Source organism: Carassius gibelio, chromosome A3 (assembly GCF_023724105.1).
Source record: "Carassius gibelio isolate Cgi1373 ecotype wild population from Czech Republic chromosome A3, carGib1.2-hapl.c, whole genome shotgun sequence".
Taxonomy (NCBI): domain Eukaryota; kingdom Metazoa; phylum Chordata; class Actinopteri; order Cypriniformes; family Cyprinidae; genus Carassius; species Carassius gibelio.
The window spans coordinates 14,751,422-14,777,847 of record NC_068373.1 but is presented as its reverse complement, the minus strand read 5'-3'; the positions used below and the strand labels follow the sequence as shown (position 1 = coordinate 14,777,847).

General features: G+C 37.1%; 1 protein-coding gene across 1 annotated transcript in view; it reads right to left on the bottom strand.

The window, feature by feature from the left end:
* Positions 1–26,426, bottom strand: part of LOC127948641 (glutamate receptor ionotropic, NMDA 2A-like) — a 130,278-nt gene that overhangs the window by 47,814 nt on the left and 56,038 nt on the right. The window contains exons 2-3 of the mRNA XM_052545223.1: positions 11,107–11,699; positions 1,164–1,278 (exon numbers count right to left, since the gene is read on the bottom strand). Coding sequence (XP_052401183.1) covers positions 1,164–1,278; positions 11,107–11,699 — 708 coding nt within the window. The remainder of the gene's footprint in view (positions 1–1,163; positions 1,279–11,106; positions 11,700–26,426) is intronic.

Sequence of the window (26,426 nt, the reverse complement as noted above, 5' to 3'; positions counted from 1 at the left end):
AAATGTATCGATGGTGTATAATAATGAAAAAATGATTCTTCACACTGCTTGTTCAGCTAATATTTTCTCCGCAGTGAAATCTAATGTTGCGAAGAATAATGCAAACATGGTGCAACATTACGTTTAAAGTGCTGTGTGCTATACTTACAAAAAAAGTTTCAAGGACTCATTTGGTCCTATTTACATTCACGTCATACAAATTACTTTTGGAAACCAATTTTTTTGAAGACACTGAGGAGAAGTTGGGCAATGAATGTTATTGCCACCTATTATATTCTGCCTTAAACACTAATACTACTACAGTATCTAGTCCCAAATGAGCTGGACAACATGGGATGCATTTTATAACAGACTGATGAAACTCTTAAAGTTTAACGGACACAGCATGAAAAATAATACAGAGCTGCTGTAATAGAGCCCAATAAAAAACTAAAGATCCTAAACACCTCTGGGATCTAATTTAGTGCGTTTCATCCTGCTGTTATACAAACCCAATATTATATCTGCAAAACAACCATCATTTAATGAACCATAAGACAGATACCAGTACACAGGTTCCCCTCCAAATAACACAATGTCTTGAAGATGTTTTAATATTATTGATGATCGCCACGCTCTCCTAACAAGAGATCAAAAGGCCTGACTGGAGCAAATCTGTCTTTTGCCGCATGGATGTGTACTCATGAAGAAAACCTGTCTCTCCGTGCAACCCTTATTCCGTCAATTAGACTTTCAGCGATATTGATTTGCAGAGCGAACTCCACAAATCAATTTCTCCCATTGTTTTGCCATTCCAATTATTCCTCCCGCACTGTTTTTATTGAACCACATTCTCTACTAAACCAGTAAAAATGACGGACACACTCATCCACTAATTCACCTGTGTGTGTTCCCATTCATGTTTGGTCTCAGACTGGATTGCGGTCTAGAAGGAAAAATCTGCTCTAATTACACCTCAGACTCTGGCAGTGTGTGTCTGAGGTAATTACCGCACTGACACACTTTTACACCGTTCCAGGGTGTAATTAAAATCATGGATTCATAGGTCCTAATATTGTATGAGCAGTTGTTAATGATGCTTTGCTTGGAGGAGTCATAATGAAATTATAATGGCGCAGTTAAGAGGGTCAGTTGTTTTCGGCGGCGGCACGGATCGTCCTTACCTTTTCCCACTCTCTTTCCTTGTTCAGCACGATCACAACCAGTTTGGGATACACCTGGTAACCGTCCTCGGTGAAGGACAAATCTCTGCCGTCCCAAGTCACGTTCATCATGTACCTAGAGAAAGCAGAAACCTCAGTCAGGTGGCACAAATCTTATCTGCTGCAGTAGGCACGAAAAGAACTTTTCGGCCTAATGATGAATGTTCATTCTATACCTAAAACATCAAAATAACATATGAAGATCATTTTCAACATGCAAAGCAGACAAAAAGAGGAATTAATGAGCCATCCGAAGACTAATGGCTGACCTAAATCAGACGTCACATAATTAAGCGAAGATGAAAAATCGGAGTTATTATTAGTATCCAATGAAATCTACATGAATCTCTACTATTCTTTCTTGTGTCTCCATCTTTAAAGAAATAGAAAGAGAGCGTGTAGATGTAGAACAGAAAAAAACTAGTCTAAAGGAAACAGTCTGGGTTCAATACTCTTTATCATTATTGGTATTAGATTACCACAAAAATTTATTCTGACTGGTTCCTTAGTTTCTTTTTATGTATTTATTTATGTATCTATTTGGATACAGTGGAGAAGTAAACAGGAAAGTAAAGCTCATATTCTTGTGGAATTTTAACAAGTTGTCCAAAGACCCCCAGGGGTCCACAAGGTGGTGCTAGCGGGTCCACTAAATATAAATATATAATATTTATTTTATTTATACATTTTTTAAAACTCAAAATCAAATCTTCTTCTTCTTCTCTCTTTCTCACAACATTAAGGGTGTTGGTAAAACCTGATGGGTATTTTTTTTTAGGGAAAGTAAAACCCAAGTGAATAGAGTCTGGATTCTTCTCCTTCATAATGCCACCCTGTTCGTGTCATATCACTTTAAAAGCGATAAAGTGAGGAACACATTGTGTTGCAATCCCAGTTTTCACACGATGTCGTCAGGCATCCCTCAGAGACCCGAGTGGCAAAACACCGGCTGACACAAACCCATCAGACTGCCCTTCTTCCTCAGTAATTATGACCCAGCCATTTTAACAAACCCTGCGGCACAGGTATGGCCTGGTGTTAAGTTTTATGCTGCAGTACTGCCAGGTGAGCAGAATTAAACGTGTGGCATGTTGATCGATTTATGAAACAGGGCGTCTAGTGACTGAATGGCAGTGCGGCTTGTTGAATTGATTGGGGTCCCATTTAGAGTGAGAAGCGAAGGCCCACTCAACCTAGATATATTGCTGAATCCAATTACATCAGACTGTAGGAGAGGAAGAGAATCGATAAGCTCTGCTCTCCTCCACTACAAGACATGTTTCCATTCACACTGGCCTTCCTTATATACTTTAAAACTCCTCATATATTTTACACCTCACCCAGTTCCCTTTCCGTTACCTGTGGATCACTACACTGGTGATCTATCGTACAACAATATATTATTAACCTATATAGTGAAGACAAAATGATAAAATAGGTTGTGATATGAAAGCTGTTGTTTTTCAGACACACACACACAAAAAAAAAACAGAAAAGTAAAGAAAAGAAAAAGAAAATGAAACCATAGAGCTTGCACACTAACCAATGCCTTGTATATATAAATTATTACTATAATTTTAAAGTATAAAACAGCCTTCTGTCTGTACTGGCTTCATTCAGATGGTACCGTTTTTTTATCACTGTTGCTTTAATTCTTGGCACTGACTCGTTCGCTAAACTGAACATCCAATCAGAGCTCTGACTCTCTCCGACATGTTGAATCGGACATACTTCGATGGGAGCTTGATGAGAGCCGAAGAGAGGAACACACCAGACAAACTGTTGATGGCAAACGGCCGATCGTTGGCTTGGTGTGTCACAGGCTTAATGAAATTAAGGCACATACCTACCCCGTACCCATGCTTGTTCATTGTGAACCCTTCATCAAAGTCCTCATTATAGCAGGTGTGCCCGAAAGGGCTGCACAGCTGCTCTGGGATCATCCAGATTAAAATAGGTGGGTGGTACAACTGGCCTGCAGATTTTCACAGTACTTTATATGTGGTCAAACTGAAGGAAGCAGCTGCACTGCAACCAGTGGAGTGTGGTCAAATATAACAGTTCCTCGTTAGGCATTTATAGTAACGGGGTTGACACTAATGAGGGCAGGCAAGATGTTCCCTATGCGACATATAGAATATTTCAGTCATTAGAGAAGCAAGAAAATGTTCCTACTTGAAGTTAGTTAATTTGCGAGGAGTCTGCACTTCTTGAGCCGAACCCACTGGCATGACGGAATGTGTAAATGCAATCAACTCTCCCTTTAGTAATAACTCCGAACGTGATATACAAACTAATCAAATCGTTCCACGGGTATCTGTGCAATGCTCAATCAATGTCATAAGAGAGCATCCCATCTGTACGACAATACCAGGACAGCTGGGAGTGTATAGGTCTTTTCACCTGGGGCTCTAAGTTTTTCAATGGGAAACATCTAATATATATTTTTTTCTTTTATACACAACATTTGTTTGCATTTGCACTAAATGGCAATATATTGTGCATAAATAACCTTGTATATTATTTTCCAGAGATTGCAATATTTTACTGACAAATCAATGACAAATCAAACCTGTGTCTTTATGCTTGGACTTGCATCATATTTCCAGGTCCTTAGCATTAAAAGGTTTTACTTTTTAGTCATTATGCTAAGTTCAGTCTACAAATCCTTCCTCCACTGGCAAGTCAGCAATTAAGCCAAAATATTTAAAAAAAAAAATGACCAGAGAGGGTTTTGACTGCCTAGTTTTCTGAGGTCTGGGCCACTCTTTAAAAAAACAATGCTTTCTTCACCATAGGGAGGACGTCAGAGGTTCAAGACCGTTATTTAAACCCAGCTCTTCATAATGCTTCCCATTGTGCTGCTGCCTGCCAGCTTAAATCGCTTTAATGTGCTGTGATGGCCATATAAAAGTATTATTTCTACAGGAGCTCATATTTCCCTTCACTCCAAAACACAAAAGCTTTGAGGAGATGGTACAGCTCGGGCCCTTTAAGGCCAAGGTGCCAAAGACTTTGCTGCAAACCATCCCCAGGATAGAATGACCTGTTGCCACTGCTTGGAAATGCTTAGCCCACTCCAGCTCATATTCCAGCATTATAACTGCCATAAGTTATATTTAATTTTGTCCATGAAAGTTTAAAGTAATAGCGGTGACTCCTGTGGCACTGCCCTCTGTGAAATGGTGTTTTGTTGGGGGTGGTCAGATTGGCTCCTGTCTCAATGGGAGTGTTTAAAGTGGCCATTATTTCAGAAATATAGGGTTGCAGAGAGCACAGCTGTCAGCTACTCTTGGTCCCCAACACCAGGGAGGAGGAACACTGGACTCGCCATGCCTCTGCCCTGTTGAAAGGTCATTCCAGTATTCGTCACTGATATATGAAAGATAAATTTTGCTACGGTCTGCTTTTCACAGCACTTCAGATGACAGCCTTAAATCTGTCATAAAGGAAAACTTTCTTGGCGACCTCATTTTTCACCCAGTTTTCTGACACTCAATTTTTACAAGAGCATGAAATGCAGAGAGAGGTTCACTTGCCAGTTTTATTATGTTTTTATTTTTTAAAGTAAAATGCTGTGCCAAATACATTCCCTACATTCACAGCTTATATATAGACAGGATTTTCTGTCATTTTCTGCACAAACAAAATTAGCAATAATTATTATTATTAAGATTATGAGAAAAAATAATTATAAATATATAATTTAAAATAAATAAATACATTTATTTAGCAAGGGCACATTAAATTAATAAAAAAAGTAATACAAAATTTTTAAAAAAAATTGTAAAGACAGTTCTATTGTTTCAAAAGACTACTGTTTCAAATAAATGCTTTTCTTTTGAACTTCTATTAATCAAAGAATCCTGAAAAAAAAAATTCTACAAAAATATATATAAACTTTCAACTTTCAATACTGATACTAATAAAGAAATGTTTCATGAGCCACATTATATATATATATATATATATATATATATATATATATATATATATATATATATATATATGAACTTTCATTATATTTCATATTAAAAAAAAACTATTGATACTTTTTTATTGATTTCAAATTATGTCAAAAAGTACAACTTTAGAGGCACTTTGACAGCCTATTTTTAAAAGACTCGAAAACATTATAATTATATCTGTAAAGACATTCTATATTCTATACTTCTATCATAAAATCTATCTTTAGAATATCAAACACAGTAACTGTCAGTGTTGTGCAAGTTACTCTGAAAATGTAATCAACATACTGATTACTTTATTTCAAAAGTAATTAGTAATTAGTTACATTACTAGTTACATTAATTTCTTTCTCCATGAAATGTATGAAATCCCAGCATACACACTCCCGATAAATATTTGTTACTAAAGCATCAACATTCACAGAACACTGTTATTTTTTAACTAAAGCAAACATAGGTTGCTGTGTGCATGGTTTTTCATGGCATTTATAATCTCTAAAAGACATCTCAGTTCATCTCAATCTCACAAATCTCTGTTATAACACAATAAATATATGCATAACGAATCTTTCATAATGTCTACAATTGGTGTGTCATAATGAGAGGATTAGTGAGCATGCATATTTCAGCACTGCATTGCTCAACGCTACAAACATGTGTGTAGCCTATATAGAACCTCTGCTTCCACCTGTTTATATGTTATAATAGTTCATGTTGCTTTTGTGCAATAGATGTATAGCCATTTATTTGTTTTAGATATTTTATGTTTAGATATTTCCATTTTACGGCAGTCCCATGCATCAATTTAATCTCTCATATCCCGCACACATCTCGCACCAGCATCTTGTTCCACGTCGCACTTTGTTGCATCGGGTCTCAGGAGCAGGTCTCTAATCTACTCTAATCGACAGTATGTGTGCTACATCCTTTTTACAATCTCTAGATTATAATACACTGCATTCTGTCAGCCATGTAACATGGCGGTAACATATAGAGACCTCAGCTTGTAACTATACTCTAATTACTCTAAGTAAGTAATGCGTTACAGCCCAACACTGGTAACTGTGTCATTAGAAAGCTAGTGCATAAGCTCCAAATGTGTTTCTGGGTCAAAGTGATTTAAAATGATGGAGTAGTGAGTCTAAATCGAACAAAATTCAAATCTAATATTTACAGAAATATTCTAGACTTGGCTATTTTGTGGGAATTATCAATCCAAGAACATGAATATTTTCTTTGCTTGCCTAAAAAAGTCTAAATACAAAAAAGACCCCTTGCAGTCAGGGCATGAGTCCTCTTCTCTGCTGGCTCTAGTAGAAACCATCTCTGGCCAAGCCTTTGACCATCTGTGCTGAGACTATCAGGATTAATGTACCCTAGACACCAGGGTGAAAGTGTTACTCAAGCAACACCGCTCCATTTCAAATGGGGCAATTCAGCATGTCTGCTCAGCACTGGCAGGTGCCGCTGAGGCATATGGGTGAGACAGACTAAGGACTGGCAGCATGCAAGCAGGAGCAAAGGAACAAAAGCACTCTGGCTCATCAAGAGCACTTTATATGTGGAGAGCTCTCCAAGTGTAGCAGAGTCTCTATGTTGTTCTCCCCTGTGTAAAACATTATTCATTAAAAGCACCGGAGTGCTGCACTGTGCCGTCCCGAGAGAGTTTGAGAAGCGAAGCATTACCCACCTCTGGGTGTCTGACCAGTGCTCTGCAGCTCCCTGAAAACCTCACTTAGCATTTCCCGTCTGCCCCCTCACTATTAGCTTACTCAAGAATGCAGCTCATGCTGTGAAACATATTAGCAGGGTGTACCAATAAATTTTGCAAATGCCTGACCCATGCCTCTTTCTTACAGACCTCTTGGGTTGCTTTTTCCACCCCCTAGTTTACTTTTTCCACCTGACTGACCAGAAACTGTATTTGCTCACATAAATAGTCTTGTTTCCACTTTCTAAGTGCACGAACAAGACCAACTTGTGACTTACGTTTTTTGTTAAAACAAAGTATAAGCTTTCAAGGCACGTCTTTTTAATCAGGACATTCAAACTAAAAAAAAAAATGTTCTGATGCTCTTTAATGTGTTACCTCTCATGTGATTTGTGTTTAAACTGTGGGAAAATGGCAATGAGATAACAACTTATCACCACAGTTATCTCATGAAAGTTAACCAATGTACAAAGGTAAAAAATGAACAGTCCTTGTTTGCTTAAGAAATTGATATATACAGTAACGACCAAAAGTTTGGACACATCTTCTCATTCAAAGAGTTGTCTTTATTTTCATCCAGATTCACACTGAAGGCATCAAGGGCTATTTGACCAAGAAGGAGAGTGATGGGGTGCTGCGCCAGATGACCTGGCCTTCACAGTCACCGGACCTGAACCCAATCAAGATGGTTTAGGGGTGAGCTGGACCGCAGACAGAAGGCAAAAGGGCCAACAAGTGCTAAGCATCTCTCGGGGAACTCCTTCAAGACTGTTGGAAGACCATTTCAGGTACCTACCTCTTGAAGCTCATCAAGAGAATGCCAAGAGTGTGCAAAGCAGTAATCAAAGCAAAAGGTGGCTACTTTGAAGAACCTACAATATGACATATTTTCAAGTGTTTTTTGTTATGTATATAATTCCATATATAATTCCACATGTGTTAATTCATAGTTTTGATGCCTTCAGTGTGAATCTACAATTTTCATAGTCATGAAAATAAAGAAAACTCTTTGAATGAGAAGGTGTGTCCAAAATGTTGGTCTGTACTATATATATATATATATATGGACCTGTCAGAGCCCTAAAGGCCCTCAGAGAGGGGCTAAGCTATTCATTTTATTTTCTTTTTTTCAAATTTAGATGACAAACTTTTAAATATATATTTTTTTATAAAAAGATATGATTTATATGGTGAAGCATTGCTGCCTCAAACATAGAATTATTTTCCACTCACTTATGTCATAAAAACAAGATGTAATTTTAACATCATCTTTTCTCGTTAAACCAACATCATTTCTCGTTATAACAAGATGTTTTCTCATTAAAACAACATATTTTTCTCGTAATAACGTCATATTATGTCATAAAAACTATATGTTTTCCCATTATTATAGATATGGTACATTATGTGAGCGATAAGCGACCGTGCTGCTGTCTGCACAGTCTGACATAAACAAGGATCTGCACACTGCTGAAATTATTTAAATACTATACTGTTTTAAATGTATTCTGAAATGTATTAAATATATGAAATGTATTCTGTCTACAATATAGTGCTAAAACAGTTATTATTGAATAATTGACTCTTGGCTTATTATTTGATTTAACAACAAATCAAAATATAAAAAAAGAAAAAAAAGAAAGAGAGATCTTCTAACAGGCTTATAATAATAATAATAATTATTATTATTATTACTACTACTATTTAGTTCTGTTTGGGGTAAATGAAGATTTTTCATTTTTTTTTTTTTTTTGTGGGTTAAAAATTGAGATTGCTATTTGTGCGTGGGCGGCCCTAAAAATGCTACTTTTTCACTCAGCCTTTATTTACTTTATTAAACTTACTTCTATTTTTACTTTATTACATTTATCTTCTTCACTGTCTATCCCATCACACAGAATAAGAGTTCACCTCATGTACCACTCTGCAAATTAGTCACAATAACGTTTCTTCATACTGTCTGGCTGTTGTATAGGCTATATTCCTTGCAAATATACATCTCATATAAATTACAACACTACACTGTTCGGCGGCGCCGGCGTGGTCTCTTAAGGATACATTGTGATGCGATGCTCGGCTTGTTTCAGCTAAAGATATAATTTAATAATATGTAATCACTAATACGTAATTAATATATAATCAGACTAAGGTATCAAAGCTGCTTACGCATGTGAAACAAATATTAAAGCATAAGCCCATTTGTTTACCCACAAACAAAAAATAGGGCTAAGAAAAATCGATCTTAATTTTCGTTTGCCGATTTTCAAACAGAACAAAATAATATTAATAATAATAATTATTATTATTATTCTATTATTATTTTTATTATTAGCCTATTTGAAAATGTCTTTATTTTTGTTTAAAAAAAAAATTATTTCGATTTGTTGTTATCAAACTTCAGTCATTCAAATACAGAAATATTAAGCCGAGAGTAGATTATTTAAAAATAACCATTTTGATCTGATCATAACCTAAACGAGTCATGGGTCTGAGTGCAGTTATTGGATAGCACTATATTGTAGACAGATTGGAGATGTACTCAAAAGAATATTCCACTACGATTAAAACCATTATATTAAAATACATTTAAAACAGTATAATATTTAAATAATTTCAGCAGCGTGCAGATACTCGTTTATGTCAGACTGTGGCGACAGCAGGGCATTTCTCACAAAATGTACCATATCTATAAGGGGAAAACATATAGTTTTTATGACATAATATGTCGTTATTACGAGAAAAATGTGTTGTTTTAACGAGAAATTATGTCATTTTAACTAGATAATTATATTGTTTTTACAACATACCATCTGGTTTTTATGAGAAAAGATGTCATTATAACTAGAGAACATCTCCTTATTACAAGAAAAGATGTCATTTTAATGAGAAAAGATGACATTAAAATGACATAACATCTCGTTATTACGGCATAATCGAGTGGAAAAAAATTATGTGTGTGAGGCAGCAACGCGTCACCGTAGATTTCCAATTTTATTTAAGCAATTCATAATTTCACAATCATCATCTAAATAAAATAAATACAATGTATGTGGAAATAAACTCTTCTAATCTGCCTATTTAGTGAATATTTAGTGAATAACTTTTCCTCATTTTCTCTTAGTTTTTTTCTCATGCCCATTTTCTCCATATCAGAATCTTTCCGCCTTGCGTTTGTGGCTCTGTGATTGTTGGTCCAGCTGTGAAATTACAGAAGGCCAAGCAGTAGTAAACCAATGAGAGTGTATTTTTAAATGACAGAGAAAACTGACCAATCATATCTTTCCTCTAAATGGGTGAGCCTTGTTATCACTAACTTTATTACAAGTTCTGCCCAGTGCCCACGGGGATCTCTCCCCGTGTTTCACCTGAAAGGGCTCATCCCTATGCCCTAATCCCTTTTAAAGGGTTTACCCTCCAGAGTGAGAGCTTCGAAGTGTTGAAGGGTATAGGGGACCAAATAACTGTTCCTGAAGTGCCCTTGCCGACAGGCGTCATCATCATGCAAAGAATCTGTGCAAAAGGATCATGGGAGCCCGAAGTGTCGATCTGTTGTACCCTTCTAAATCCTTCATTCCGAAGGGTTCTTTACAGTGGCCAGTTTTGAGCACTTCGGTTTGAAACGACCATTCAATATGGCGGCCATGATTGTTTTCACTCCAAATTGTCCTTCAGAGGGTGATATATTGGAATGGACTGTTTATTTAAAATATATATATATATAAACTGATAAAATGTACCATTTAGGTACTAATATGTTCCTTTAAGGTACTAATATACACCTTTTAGGGGTAAATAGGGAATAAAGGTGTACCTATTGAAAAAGTTCCACCTTAGTGACAGCTTTTCTAATGTTTTATTTTTTGTACTTCTGCGAGTGTGTGACATTTGCATTATATTTTTTCAATTGTATCCATTAAACTTTGTTTGGAATCTTTAAAGATCACTTGGAATTGAATGACAGCCAACTATTAGGTCTATCATTAAAAAACTGAGACTTTTTTTGCAAATGCCCTGTATGCCCTATGTCTCTAACAGAGACCTCTTGGGTTGTTTTTTCTACCTTTTCCTTTTTCCACTTGACTGATCAAAAACTGTGTTTTCCCACACAAACAGCCCTCTTGTTTCCACTTTTAAAGAGCAGGAACTGGATGGACAGGCTGTTGACAGAAAGCACTAACATACCACTGACACTTGGATAATAGCCCAGCTCTCATCTTTCACTCACTTGTGTAACACGCTGGGTGGCAACTTGGTTTTTTCCAGTTGCCCATAGCAGCTGGTTTTGGCCTCTGGGATGTCCCCAAACTCTTCCAACATAGCTGCAGCTGCCGTGGTTATAATCCCAAGCCCATCTCGAACCCGTGCCTCAAGAGGATAGTCCCAGTCATCGTAGGATACAGAGATCATTCCAGAGGGGAATGTATCTGGTGTGATGTCTGGGTTGCCCGTGGTCGAGCTGGGCACGATCCAGATGTACCCGAAACCGGTCAGGCCCAGTGATCGGGCCTCTTCCAAGATGTAAGCCGCTTCGTCCTTTGAGCAGTACAAGAGGATGACTGGAGACTGCACCCTCTTCAGCTGGATCTGGGTCCTGGAGTCCCCATCTACGACGTCCAGGGTGATGGTGTGCTGGAGGTCCCAACCGACAAAGCTGTTGTCAACTGTGGTCTTCAGGATGGCAATGAAATCCTGGTAGCCTGGAAACTTACTGGTCACTATGGAGAAGACATGCCAGTCGTACTCTTCCATGATGTTGAGCATAAGTAGCGCCTCCTGTTGGATGGAGGCCCCGAACTGGAAGAATGTCGATTTTACATCCTGTTGAACAAAGAAAAACAAAAGAACAGTCATAACATGATAAATATAGGTTTTCAGCTGTCAGCATTAGGGATGCACAATATACTGTATACAATACCAGTTTAGTTGTCGGCCTATTTATATACAGTATACAGTTTACCTTTGCTTTCTTCTAATGTTCACTTACAATTAATCTTTATAAACATTTTAAAACTATTTAATCATAACATTTTTAGATAATGCATCACTAATAAATGTCAAATTAAAAACAGTTAAACAGTTAAAATTAAATAATTCCCTCACATGCACTAGAACAGCCAGAATAGAATCATTTGAAAGTTCTGAACTCAATATTACAGAGTGACAGAGTTAACAAAAGTTAATAAGATCCTTTATTAAAATGTAACGAGACAAAAAGTAAAGAGAAGAGCTTTTCTGGTTCTTTAACTCCTTTGAGATCCATCTGATATGTGCAGCTCTGGCCTTGATGAACTCATTGTCTTATCATGATGCACTGAGTCATTTTTTTCTGGCTGAGCAGATTCAATCCCCATGTGTCTTTAGAACTATTCCCTGAGGCACAAAGGACACTATCGTTTTTAGATTCTACTCGAGTTCAAATTTTTAACTCATTTTATGAGAGATCGGAAGCTTGTATAAGGAATGCGACAAGCTTTCATTAAGCTTCTCAGTCTTGTGGAAGCGATTTTTCCCATCACCATTTCAATGTCAAACCAATTACTGCAGCCTCATGAATGGTCAATGAAAGGTAGCCAATGACTGAATACAGATGTAAGATGAGGCATCTGTCTTTGTGTGCATGTGTGAAGGAAACAACACATTGTGAGTCTGTGTATGTTAGGAGGAGAAACGTTTCACTTGTTTCTTTTCGCTATTTTGGGAAGCTTGGCTTGACATTGCCAATTTCACACACTGGGGAAACTAAAAGACACTGGTGCTACAAAGCAAACACAAGATAACCGTGGATAGCACTTCACACATGCATCCACGGCACAAACGAACACAAATCTTACCAAAACCGTTATGCTACTTTTCCATGACCAACCATCTGGCCTCCCAGACGACACTAATATCTTCAAACGCTATTTGAGATCTTCTGCTGGCCTTTGTCAATCTTTTCATTTGATGCCAGTCTTTGCAATAAATGTTTATTGGTTAGTTGGTGGGCTGGTAATGGCAACTTTTTCTGCACCTGTGTCCAGTTTTTCTGCGAGATTTAATAAAATGTTACTCTCTCTGGGTGGAAATATTTAGATCATTTGGTCATTCTCAGATCCAAACTTTTGACAGGTACTATAAACAAAACTATAATATTATTATTAAAAACACATCAAGTGATGTTTTTTTTTAATAACAATAAAAAATAAACCTATAATTTAAAGTCTTATCTATCTATCTATCTATCTATCTATCTATCTATCTATCTATCTATCTATCTATCTATCTATCTATCTATTGATTGATGTCAGGACTAAAAAAATTAACAAATTTAAATACAAATACTGTGAACCAATATTTCACAGAAAATGCATCTGCATAGCATCTATAGACAATTTAATTGAAAATAAATATTTAAATGGCATTGCTGAGGCTCAAATGACACCTAGTGAAACTTGATGAAACAATGGCTTTTGCAATGAAATACTGTTGTGCAACAGTTGCACTGTTATGTGAAGCGGCCCCTGTGAGACTAGACAAATTTGCTTAAGTGATGGATGGACGACAAGACAGTCCCAATTTATTTTCACTGCCTCACCTTGGAAAGATTTTAATTATTTCTCAAAGGTTATCATGGTGCCATCTTAAAGTGGCACAGTTTTGAGCGGCAATTTCTTTTCAGATCTGGGGATGTCAATGAATGTGGAGCAGATTATATTACATTTATGGAATAATGGCCTGTATATTACTCAGCTTGAGCTGCCCACTCCCCAAAGTTGTCCGTCAACTCTTGAAGTGCAGGGCTAAGAACATATGACCCTCATAATAATGGTCTGTAGACAGTGCAGAGTGAGCACTGGTTGACCTCATTCTCCAGATGAACTCAGGAGATGATGGAAACAGATGGAAGTAGTAATTGTTTCATGTTAAAAACAATGTGGTCTCTTTCTGCAACAAGGATGAAACCAATAATTATAAAGTGAGAGCCAGGAAAAGAAATAAAAGAGTCTTATGGAGCACTGATTTGGTAATTGAGTAAAAAATAAGATAATTTATACACAGTTTGATGTGTACAAATATATTATATTGTGTGATAATATATAAGCCACAACTGCAGCATGAAAAACAGGATTCATAAAGTACATTTATAAAGATTTTGCATTGTTGCCTACAGTAAATGTAATTTCACAGCCAAGCACCAAGTGTGACATGAAATGCACGTGTAATCAGCTTCAGAGGTGTGAAAGAAGATTTGTATGCACTTGACTGGAGCATAGCAATACTAGTTTCTAATTTCCTAACCGCTTTCCCGAGGATCTCCACCATCCTTGTCTGCTGCAGAGCTTTCTCAATGCCATTTTCGTCATATAACAGGATACAATTATCATCCAGAGGCGACAAAGCTATATTGTTTGCTCAGAAATAGGAACCGTGCTGTGTCTTATTTCGATGCAATTGTACTAGTGTTGCAACTAGTGTTTTTTCTCTAATTGTGATGCAAACAAATCTTTATTGTGAGCTCCAAGTTTCAAAGATATTCAAATTAGAGCACCTAGCAGCAAGAACAAGTGGCCACAATTTCTCTAAAGCCCTGTTTGATGAATCATCATGCCTGTTATTTTGATTAGACCTCCAATATGAGGAGACATGATCCGCCAATATAGGTTGGCATCAGTGACTGAACAAGCAACAAGAGCGCATGTATATAATCTACAGTAAGTACACCATTTTGTATGTGAGTGAGTGTGTGGGTAATCTGAAGTGCTTCAGAGGACCGCCTCAGGGGTGGCCGGTGTTATCCCCACAGCTCATGTCATTGCCAGCAGCGAAGCAAACACGGCACAGTTAGTCTAATACCACAGAAGAGCCACACAGCGCAAATGCAATCTCAGCACCCAGCCCGGCTCCACTTCGTTAAATTGTGACTTTGTAAACTCTATAAATTGTCAATTCAGTTTTGATGGAGTGGTATGCCAAAAAGTAGCATAATCGTTTTGGTGCTAATGCCAATTTTTTGCACCGTTTTTCAAAGGCTCGGTCTCAAGAGCTGCTTCATGAGCTCATTTTTAGTGTGAGCTCTTAGTGACTAAAGCAAATGAGTGGAGCCAAAGGAAGAAAGGGAGAGAAAGAGCAACGCTGATAGACACAGAGCAGTACTGTAGTTAAAAAGACAGAACTGAACTTCACCATCTGTCGTACGTATGCTGTATAAATTCTGTCCCAAATATAAAACTGCAGGGCATTTTTGACAAAAATGTATTTCTATGACTTGTCCTGCCGTTCATGAGTTCTGCATGAGTACTACTGTATATTTTTTAAATCAATAAATGGAATGAAAATCCTTACATAATTATAATTATTTATGTACAAAAGCCAGCGATAAAAGCTAGAGATTTAAATTCAGCTCAGTGGAGGATTTGGCTTTAACAGACAAACTTGGAAATTCAGTGTAAAGTTCTATAACCATTCATTCCTTTCATTAATTTAATATCTTTTAACATTTTTAAAGGTCTAGTCTAATCATCATTTTTTTAACTAATTGAATAGTGAGGTTTTACATAACAGTGGAAAACATGAAACAATTTGTCCTGGCTTTAGAAAGTTGGAGGAAAATACAGTATTTTATTAGCCATTATTTATATTAGCCATTTATTAGTAATAATTAAGTACAAATGAATGCCTTATTCTACATGACATAATTCTACATCCCTATTCCTACCCAATACCTAAATTCAACAACTGACTTATTTACTATTAATAAACAGCAAATTAAAAATCTATTGAGGGAAAAGTCGTAGTTAATAGTGAATAAGTATTCCCTTTTCTAAAGTGTTACCGATCAGAGTTATAAGATTTTATTAAGTTTACATTCATTTAATTTACTTATCAAGGTCTAGAAATCACACTTTTAAAATCAGGCTTTATATCATATTAATAATAACATATGTTATTCAATATATTGAATTATTATATATTTTATATTCGTTGTTATAGCTCTTTTAATGCTTGTTGTGCCTTATTTTAAATCTTGAGGCCCCCTAACTTCAACATTTAATAAATCAAAACAGAGACATTCCACTGGCAGTATGGTACACTTAACACCCATACCAAAAGTAGGGGAGGCGGGGGGTTTATAAACCAAATTTGTGATGCAAGAGATGCTTTTCGGAGAGAGAAATGAGCTGTTTCCAGATTAATAATTTGAATTAAGATGAATAAAAAATTATATATAAAAAACACTGGTCCATCAGCTCCTTTTCAATGTTTATTTGAACCAAAATCAGTGTAGTAATTCTCCACATCCCCTACAGACTGAACATTTACCCTCCCTATGATTCGGAATCTCACTTAATTCCTTGTGAATCCACTTTGCAGGACACTTTCAGGTAAACATACCCAGAGACAGAGCACCGCACTGCAGCACCACCGTCACTAGTTCCACCACTCCACAGGATCACAGTCTTTCTCTCTGTTTTCCATTCATTCAATTTCCTTTTTCTTTTCTTATTCATTCTCTCCTTTCATCCTCTGTCTGCTTCTCTGTTTTACTTCTTCCAGTACCCTCTCTCTGAGCTCTGCCTGAGTGTCCTTCCTAAACCCACCTTATCAGCACATGTGATTGATGAAAAAGGTGAACGTGTGCAGAAATTCAATTACACTGACATGCTGGTGACAGAGGGAGTGAGATGGGGGAGGGGGGAGCGGAGAAATAGAAACAGAGAAAGAAAGAAGAAAGAGCACTGCAGTGAAACGCCACTCACAGAAGTCCAATTAGCTCTCCTGTGAACAAAAGACAGGATTATTTTCTTTAAAGCTGCAGTAGGTAACTTTTGTAAAAAAATATTTTTTACATATTTATTAAAGCTGTCATTATGTCCTGACAGTAGAATATGAGACTGATAATCTGTGAAAAAATCTAGCTCCTCTGGCTCCTCCCAGTGGTCCTATTGCCATTTGCAGAAATCCATCGCTCCCGGTAAGAAACAACCAATCAGAGCTGCGGTCCGTAACTTTGTTTGTGTTCAAAATGTAGAAAAATGTATATAATAAGCGAGTACACCATGAATCCATTTTCCGAACCGTGTTTTTAGCCTGTCCTGAATCACTAGGGTGCACCTATAATAAGTGTTTATATTCGGACTATTTTAGATTGCTTCGGGGGTACCGCGGCGGAGTAACCCAGTACCTTTGTGATCCTTCATAGACATAAACAGAGAGAAGTAGCTCCGGCTACAATGTTCTTCCGCAAGATGCAAGCAGTTCTGTTTATTAACCGCAAGAGCATCAAAAGTTACCTACCACAGCTTTAAGATCAAGTCTGAAAAAACGTGCGATAAAAAGGTTCATCGCTTTGGTTTATCACTTTGTGTCACAACTGGGAAAGAAGCCGTATTTATGATCCTATTGGAACAGATTATTTTGAATATTTATTGAAATTCCTTCTTGATGGTTCAGCAAAAAAAAGAGAGGAGGTAAGGATAGAGAAGATGGGTGGAGGTATAATAAAGGGGGTCTGTAAAGCCCTGGATGCTGCGCTCTGAGTAATGACTATGCCACTGTTTCATGAAGTGTTCATTACATAACTGTCATGTGTTTCTCAAAGACAGATTTTGCTGAATTTCCCCACGGCCTTGAGGCATGCAACTGACAGCTGCTTCAGACGATAAGGTGCTCACCTCACAATACAAGTGAAACACAGTTTACTAACCACATTACCAACGACAAAAACCAGACTGACAAACCGTCAGTGGTTCTGTGTTTCATCAACATAATCCACTCTGAACTCAAAGGAAAAAACGCAGTAACCAAGGACAAAAACACCATTTTTAGACTGATTTGATATTAATTTTCACATTTTTTTTCCATGATTCCCTGGACAGATCTTTCATCAATTCCCATTTCTGAATAAGACCTGATCTATGTTGGAAACTGTCAGGAGATCAATAGAGAACCCAGGTTATATTTTACCTCAAACAAGTGACGGTAATGAATGATCACAGTGGTTTCCTCTTACAGCAAACCCCCAAAAAGACCTTAACATAACACTTAGATTGAGGCTGCACTTTAAACATCCCAAGCTCAATCAATTAATACAAGCTGGGGGTACAGCATACCATAATTAGGAAACATGGTTAGGTCATATGGATGAACAGCTACTGTCTCATTCATATGTTCGAAAAGAGAGGCAAAAAGAGGCAAAGGACGCTCTTTGATGCGTGAAAGAGTTTAAAAATAGCAGACGGCTCAAGTTTGTTCATCTACACGCTCACTGAGCTTGCATTCACAACTGTCTTTTTGTTACTGCCGCTGTTTTTTCCTGTCAGGACTTTATAACAAGCAGCAAAACCCCACAGGAGCAAGCTGACAAAGGCAGATAAACTTTCTCCGAGCACAGATAGTCTCGCTCTCTGCCTCTCTCTGTGGGCACTGCCCCACTCCTGTCAGAAAATTCCTGAGGACGTTCCCTTCAGAGTCCTTTATGTTTACATCATCAGATAACTAATCACATTACAAGTGCTGTCATTCTGAGAAGAGCTGCCTGTTTGCACTCTATTTGACTTGTTGACTGATCTTGTCAGATTATGTCACGATCTGTGACGCAGCCCGTCCAGGAAGATGATGATCCACAACGCATACAGGTGGTCAGAAAGATCAGTGTCACGACGGCTGGTGATCATTTGGTGTGGCAGGGTTTGTAACAGAGAGCAGGCATCTTTTTTTCTGAAATGACCTGATGATTCAATACAAAGCGTTATATGGCAGAACGGCAACGTCAAAATTTCCTGCTGATTTTAATACAGATGCAATGGAGCTTTCATAAATGATTCGTTTTATTTGTGTTCAAAAGCACTTAAGAAGCACAGCAGGAAGGTATATAAAATGCTGTCATTATTTAGGCCGTTTGTACACCAAAGCATTTTTCTCGAGGATAGCTAATTTTGTGAATTGTTCTCAATTTTTGACACCAGGAGCATGCTGAGCATCTTTTTTACACTGAACGCTTGGGTGTTTTTTCTCAACACCGAATGATGAAGAACGCATCGCTCATCACTTTCACTTTTTAGTCAGCTGACCAATCACAGTGAAGAAGGGGCGGGACTAATTCCACACTGACCAACCGTCACACGCTGCTTGTACAACGACAGAACAACAATAGAGAAGTTGCTTGTCTCCAAGTATTCATACCTTTACCAGATGGAATTACCGGACTACCACAATATTATTATGAAATATGTAAAAGTTGTGGAAAAGGAGATGTTAAGCAGAATATCCACGCTCCTCTTTTCTTTAATGGTGACCAAAGGTGTAAAGCAAGCTTTTCTGTTAGGAATGACTTTTAGAGATTTTAGACTGTTCCAGTGTTTATTAATATTTTGAACTAGATTTTAATGTCATATTTGTAGTTTTCATTCTAATTTAAGTATACATTTTAGTAATTTTGTTAAATGCTTTTGCTATTTTATTAGATTTTTATATTTTTATTTAGCTGAAGTGAAATTTATTTCAGTTTTAGTAATTTTAGTAATTCGTCTTATTTTACTTCAGTTAGTTCTAAATTCTATTGAAGCTTTAGTTTTTTTTTTTTTACATTTTTTACCATATTTCAGCTTTAATTAAATCAACAAAAGTATTGTTAATTTGTATTGTATTGTATTTGTATTTGTATTGTTAATACTTTTGTCTTAGTTAACAATAACAACTCTTGTCTATTACTAGACAAACATGTTTAATACACAAAGCTATTGCATTGTTTAGAATGTCTTGGAATATAACACATGACTCATATGAATGACTTTTTATGCTTTTATGGCACTTTTTAGTCCTTGTTGTAGTGGATCATTCTTTGAAATAATTCCTGTTTTGCTTCACGGAAGAAAAAAGTCATACAGGTTTGAACAAAATGGATGCGAGTAAATGACAGAATTGTAATTTTATGGACAACTTTGCCTTTAAGCAGCGGTTCATGCGGTTCGCAAGTGCATTAAAGAGAGTGAGAGAGAGAGAGAGAGAGAGAGAGAGTAGCACTGCATTACAGGATTGGCATTTAATCACATCCAAAAGGAGCCAAATAATTATCATTACCGCTTTACATCAATTGTCTTCTGCAGTTTTCTTTGTCATTTTTCCTTAGCATGCATTCATTTATTCAGTAGACAGAGAGCACACACATCTAGACTAAATCAGATTATGTATACAGCGGCTCCGGGCAGGGCCCGAGTTATGTTCTGCCCTGTGGTTTGTGCTGTGTCCATTTGCACTGCAGGAAAAACTTCAGCTGCAAACCACACAAACTTTTTAAAACCACTCAAGTAGATGCCATATTTAATCGACTTCAAAACAAAAGCAAAATAGGATGAAGAAAAACACTGTTCCCGCTTTCCTCACATGGCAGGTGCAGGGGGAACACGACCAGCCCATGTTAAGCGCTCACATTTCATTTTGATTGGCTGCCAGCAAACAGTACAGAGTAACTGGCACTTGTTATACTTCAGCAGACAAACGGCACTCCTGGGAGATGTCAGTCAGGCACACTCCAGGCTGTGACGTAACCATCCAGAGCTACTGAACCTGAAACCAAGCAGCTCACCGAAATGCATCTGTTCACACTCACACACACACGCCACACTTCAGCGGCAGATTAATATAACGTCGAATCTCAAGTAGACTTTATCAGTGATCTCCCCCCAGCAAATACACACACACACAAAGAAGTTCTTAAATCACGGGATCCAATAAAATACAGTCACAGTACAAAGTGTCATCATACACTGAGAAGTATCTGTTGTAGAAACAATTTTCGCTCAGAAAGTACATTTCACAAACAGTTACAAATAACTGAAATAAATGTGAAATGTTGAAGTAGAACTGAAGGGGGAAAACACAGTTTTACAGTTTTAGTTGAATTAATTTAGTACTTCAACTTATTTTATTTCAGTTAAACATTTTGTTGTTTTATTTCCAATATTTAATTTTGGTTATGGTTTCATTAATAATAATTTCATTTCAGATTAATACCAATAAACAAACAATTTTTAATAATTTTAGTTTACAACAACTAGACTGAATTAAACAGAGATTTACTTCTTCTGAGGAAAAAGACTCTGATGGTAATCTCACACCTGCCTCATGAATGATGCTCAGATTTTCAATATAAACTCAAGAATTTCTCTTCACGATTGTTACAAGAACAAATTACGTAAGCAATGCTATTCAAGAATATATTTCTCAGTTTTATAAACAGTTTGAGTCTATTTGTATTTCTATTAAGGTATTTTAGGTTCAACATCTGCGAGCAAGTGATGCATTGAACTCCATAAGAGCATAAGAACTCCACTCAGACTCTTTAATATCACAATTGATTCTCAATTCTGCAATGAAACGGAGAGCAAACAGAGCCTTTTGCGTAACACTCCTGCTTAACAGCCCTCTGTGATGCTAATAGATGCTAATAATCTCATTCATTATATCCCATCATCATAGTCAGGAGACTCTGGCTAAATAGAAAATACATTTTATTTCTTTCTATTGGAGTTTACACAAATTAAAAAAATAAATAAATAAAAATAAGATATTATGTGACTTTAAACTCAATTCTGAAGACGTTGAGACAATAAAAATGGGAAAATGTGGTTTGTGCTGTTCAGACGAATCAGGCGAAAACAGAGATGGAGCAGCTTTGTGTAAACACCTCAGCCTGGCACATCTGTCTTAATATAGCCATGTGTTCAGCATTAGATTTCCTCTGCCACACACAGACAAACTCCTTCTGTAACCATGGCAAAAGTTTTTGTGAACTTTCCTAAGGACAAGAATAAACAGCCAAAGTGTCACAATTGACCGGCCTTCTATTGACTCTGTGGCTCATTTTCTGCTGGCTGCCCACTCTCTGTGTACTCATCAGTTTGACTGGCAGGATGTCTGGTTCCCTCTCAACCAATCAGCGTCTGTGCCGGAGCAGACGTTTGGTCTGCTTAGACAGCACCTGAGGGTAATTTGATGTCAGAAACGTGCTGGGACCAAAAAACAGCTTGGGACATGGGCGTTGAATGTTAACTATTGCATGCTCTATTATTTCATTCACATGCAGTATTGAATTTCACTGTATTTTGCGGCTGTTTTTACATTACAAACACAGAAATAAAAGGTCACTGAAGTTTCATCATTCACTATTATATAAAGCACTTTGAAATGGGATTTATTGTACTGAATGGGTACACATGGACAGTTCACATAAATGAACAGGTAAAAAAAAAAAAAATCAGGAATTAATACAAAAGGAGTCCATATGCACTATATATATATATATATATATATATATATATATATATATATATATATATATATATATATATATATATATATATATATATATATATATATATATAAATTAATTGGTGTTTTCTACTTGTATACCTGCTATTCAGTGTAAATTCAGCAAAGTACAGATTTATTAATGCAACCCAAATTGAGATTAAATTAATTGAATTTAATTTTACACAATTATAAAGTTGAAAACAATTTTTTTTTTAATATTATACAAGTTTTTAAGGTCACTTTTGAGCAAGTTAATACATCCTTGCTGAATAAAAGTAGTAATTCCTTTATTTAAAAAAATAAAAAATAAAAGTCTTACTAACCAAACCACAGTAGTGGTTATTTAAAAGGTTATTAGCATCAACATAATTAAAAGTAGTTTAGCTAACAGCTTCTAAAGAAGTAGTTTTACTGTAGTCTACTGTACCTGCTTTTTTAAATATAATTTAATTGTAGCATGCCAAGTTAGTGTGTTGCTACCTAAGTCTATTCCATCCCTGTGTGGTATGATATTGTATTATTCACCGTCATCAGAGAGTGTCAGTGTTGAGTTTGAAACATGGAAAAATCTTCTTGCATCCATTAAACAGAAGCTGTCGATGGACACATTTCTGGTTTCAGAGACTGTATTTATGAAGCCTAAAAGTAGGACTTCCAATTTCAGACCTACTTCATAATTAAAGTTACGTTTTTTTTTTTTTTTTTTTACTGCAGCCTGGTGTTTTTTTTTTACCAATCTAATTGGACTAGAATCAACACATTCGATACTATGTCAGATTAAAAATAGCATGACCTTTAAAAAAGATGAAAAAGGCCTCTACATATAAACATTAAAAGACTTCTCTAAATCAATGAGTTTTGCAAATGCATCTAGAAATGTCTTTGCTCTGACATCTGTGCATCGCTCATAAAATTCATCAAATCAATGGTCTGCTACAAACGGCCCCCTCTGGAATTAAACGTGAGGGCATGACCAGAGAAATATAAACATTTAGTAACAGTAAATTAAAGTGCTTATATAAGGCAGTGTGAGCCATCTGTGATCTGCACTGCTGAAGGAAGGAAGTGTAACTGGGTCAGCCGCGTCGTCCTGTCCTCTATAGCACTTTAGCTTGCGGCTGAGAGCCAGGACCACTTCAATGTACAGGTGAAGGTGAAATGCTCTCTGTGTGCACAAAGATCTTCGCCATCGCCCAAATATTGGGGCTAAAGTGCACTAAAACACTCCAAAATGAAAACAACCAAATAACATTACAAGGAAACAAGTCGCCATTATGCTGAAATGGCAAGACAGATAATGCATGGCTTTATTACTATTTAATGTTCCTTCTCATTTGCTTAATTCACATCAAAAGGCTGAAGAGAACACAGCAAAAGTTGCTGACCTACTTTCACTCCTTTAAAGTTTCCAATCCCCCTTTTGAGAAGGCTGTGGAACGGTGCGCTGGTAAAGCTCTCGCTGCATGAGAACAGAGGAGGAGCTGTTCTTTAAGAGCTGTGCTCCACAGAGAGGGCTCACCTGCTCACACACAGAGATCAGATGCCCGGTCTCACCAAAACTACCAATATCCCAGTCACCCTCCGTACTCCCTCGCACATATAATTATCTGTAGCCTGTTTGTTGTCACTCCTGGGAAGGAGGCAGCGGGAATGAGATGGAAAAAAAATCGGTTTCAAAACCTAGTGAGCTGTCTCCTTAGGCCTGGGACACACTAGATGATTTCCAAATCTTAACCGATTTTAAAACTGTGGGAGTCTACAGAGACCGTTTCAATTGATTTCTAGTTTTCTAATTTTCTGAACGCACACCATAGAGGATCCGGCCGGACCGCGAGACCACAACCCTGTCGAATGTAGGAAAGATTAGCACAAGATCTCATGGAGACTCGCAAGATCAAACGTGACTTGAGAAGAAAAACTAATGGAGGACATCTGACGTGGTCAACTGGCTCTCCTGGGGCACATTCTGTGTTACAGCGAAAAACAAAGGGAAAAAATAATATGGATGATATTCTTTCTCGATACTCCACTTTTGTGACATGTTTGTGGCTGCTAATTTTCAGCTATAGAGGCACATAACATCTGGTAGGTGATGCTCGCTCGCTCTCATTGGCTATTGCAGGCTCAGATGCACCCCTACTTTAAGGATTGTAAACATGCTTGTGACGCAAAGGCTGTTCTAAAATGTAGGTAGCATAATTGCGCTGCCTCTTAAGATAACTCATTTAATGCACTGAGAGTAATTGAACATAATGCATTACAATAAGAGAAACAATAAATCCAGGATGGTGGATAAAGCAAGATGAATGTTGAACTATACTATAGTTGCTAAATTCACAAATTCTCCAGTATAAATCATTCAATAGTGAAAAAATATCCATAATAATTCAGTAATTTCAAATATACAATACTATTCTAGTTTGATGTCAGTGACAAATTAATTAATACTTTTATTTAGCAAGGATCCATTAAACTGAAATGTGAAAGTACAGACTTTGGCTTTGTTGCAAAAAATATGTTTGAATTTCTGTTTATTAAAGAATGTACCACAGTTTTCACAAAAATAGGAAGCATCACAACTGTATTCAACATTGATAATAACAGGAAATGCTTCTTGAACAGCAAATCAGCATATTAGAATGATTTCTGAAGGATCATGTGACACTTAAAAATTCTTGAAAACACTTGAAAATTCTGCTTTGCCTTCACAGGAATTTTACATTCTATTAAGCAGTAAATTCTATTACGGTATTTTTCGGATTATAAGTCGCACCTGAGTATAAGTTGCATCAGTCCAAAAAATACGTCATGACGAGGAAAAAAACATATATAAGTCGCACTGGAATATGAGGCGCATTTATTTACAAGCAAGAACCAAGAGAAAACATTACCGTCTACAGCCGCGAGAGGGCGCTTAGGTCTTCAGTGTAGACTACAGGAGCAATGAGCAGCAGAGCGCCCTCTCGCGGCTGTAGATGGTAATGTTTTCTCTTGGTTCATTTCTCTCGGTTCATGTCAAATTAATTTTGATAAATAAGTCGCACCTGACTATAAGTCGCAGGACCAGCCAAACTATGAAAAAAGTGTGACTTATAGTCCAGAAAATACGGTAATATATTATATCTATATATTCAATTATTAATATATTTTAAATTATAATATTTATTATTTGTTTATATTTGAAAACACATTATGTCAAACCGATATTTTATGTTGTATACTAATTCACAAGTTCACACTTACGCATAATCAGATTGCACAAACAGTAAGCATATTGTGGATCCATTCAGTTAGGATGCTTCCAGAAGGCAGCTGTTCATGTACGCAGGAGGCAGCGAGGCGGTACACTAGATTTTGGAACAAGGCCAGAGCCAGAAAAGTCAGAGAATATGAGAGACAATGCTGACAAATATGATTTTTTTTTTTTTTTTTTTATTTAACATTAATATCAGCTATAATAAAATAAAATGCTGCTTCTGAAGGCAGCTGTTTATGTAGGTAATGGGCAGCAAAGCAGCACACTAGGGATTGGAATAAAGCCAGAGACGGTAGAGATAAGAGACAGAGAGAAGAAGAGTGAGCAAGAACACGTGTGTCCTTGTACACTAATGAACATTGTCACTGGATGGGGATGGCAAACAGAGCTGAACAGACAACATTTGCTTCTCATGACTAAAGGATCTGACACGGCCCTGTGCTACACGCTCAGCTCCTTGTAATGCTGTGTTAGCAAAGAGATTATCACAGATGCTCGGCACAGCCCTATAAATGATAGCGGGATGCAGGAGAGGGATAGAAAAATAGAAAAACATGCCTCCTAATTTGCAAATCAAAGAAATGCGAGTCAGATATTTATAGCCCAAACAGCCTGAGGAGATCTACCCCACTTTTTTCTACTCTCCACTTTCTTTTTTGGTGCCCATTGGCATCTAAAACTCACAGCCGACATTTGTTGATAGGTACAAACTTGCAGTACACCCATGGAGACCCACCCTGACCTCGCAACAGAAGTTTGGCCGTGGTGTCAGACGCTTCTGTCTCGCTGAGCAGTCCTGGCATATGCGAGCTGGCAGAAACAACATCCACAACAACAGGCATGACAACAGAAGACAGGGCTCCCCCTGAGTCAACTCCATGACATAAACCCCCATACAAAGCACGCAATTAAAGGTGAACTTCTAAGGGGACATGTCCAGCGCTCTGCTATGTAATGCATCAGACACTGGCCGAGGGGGCGGTGAGTCACACGGGCAC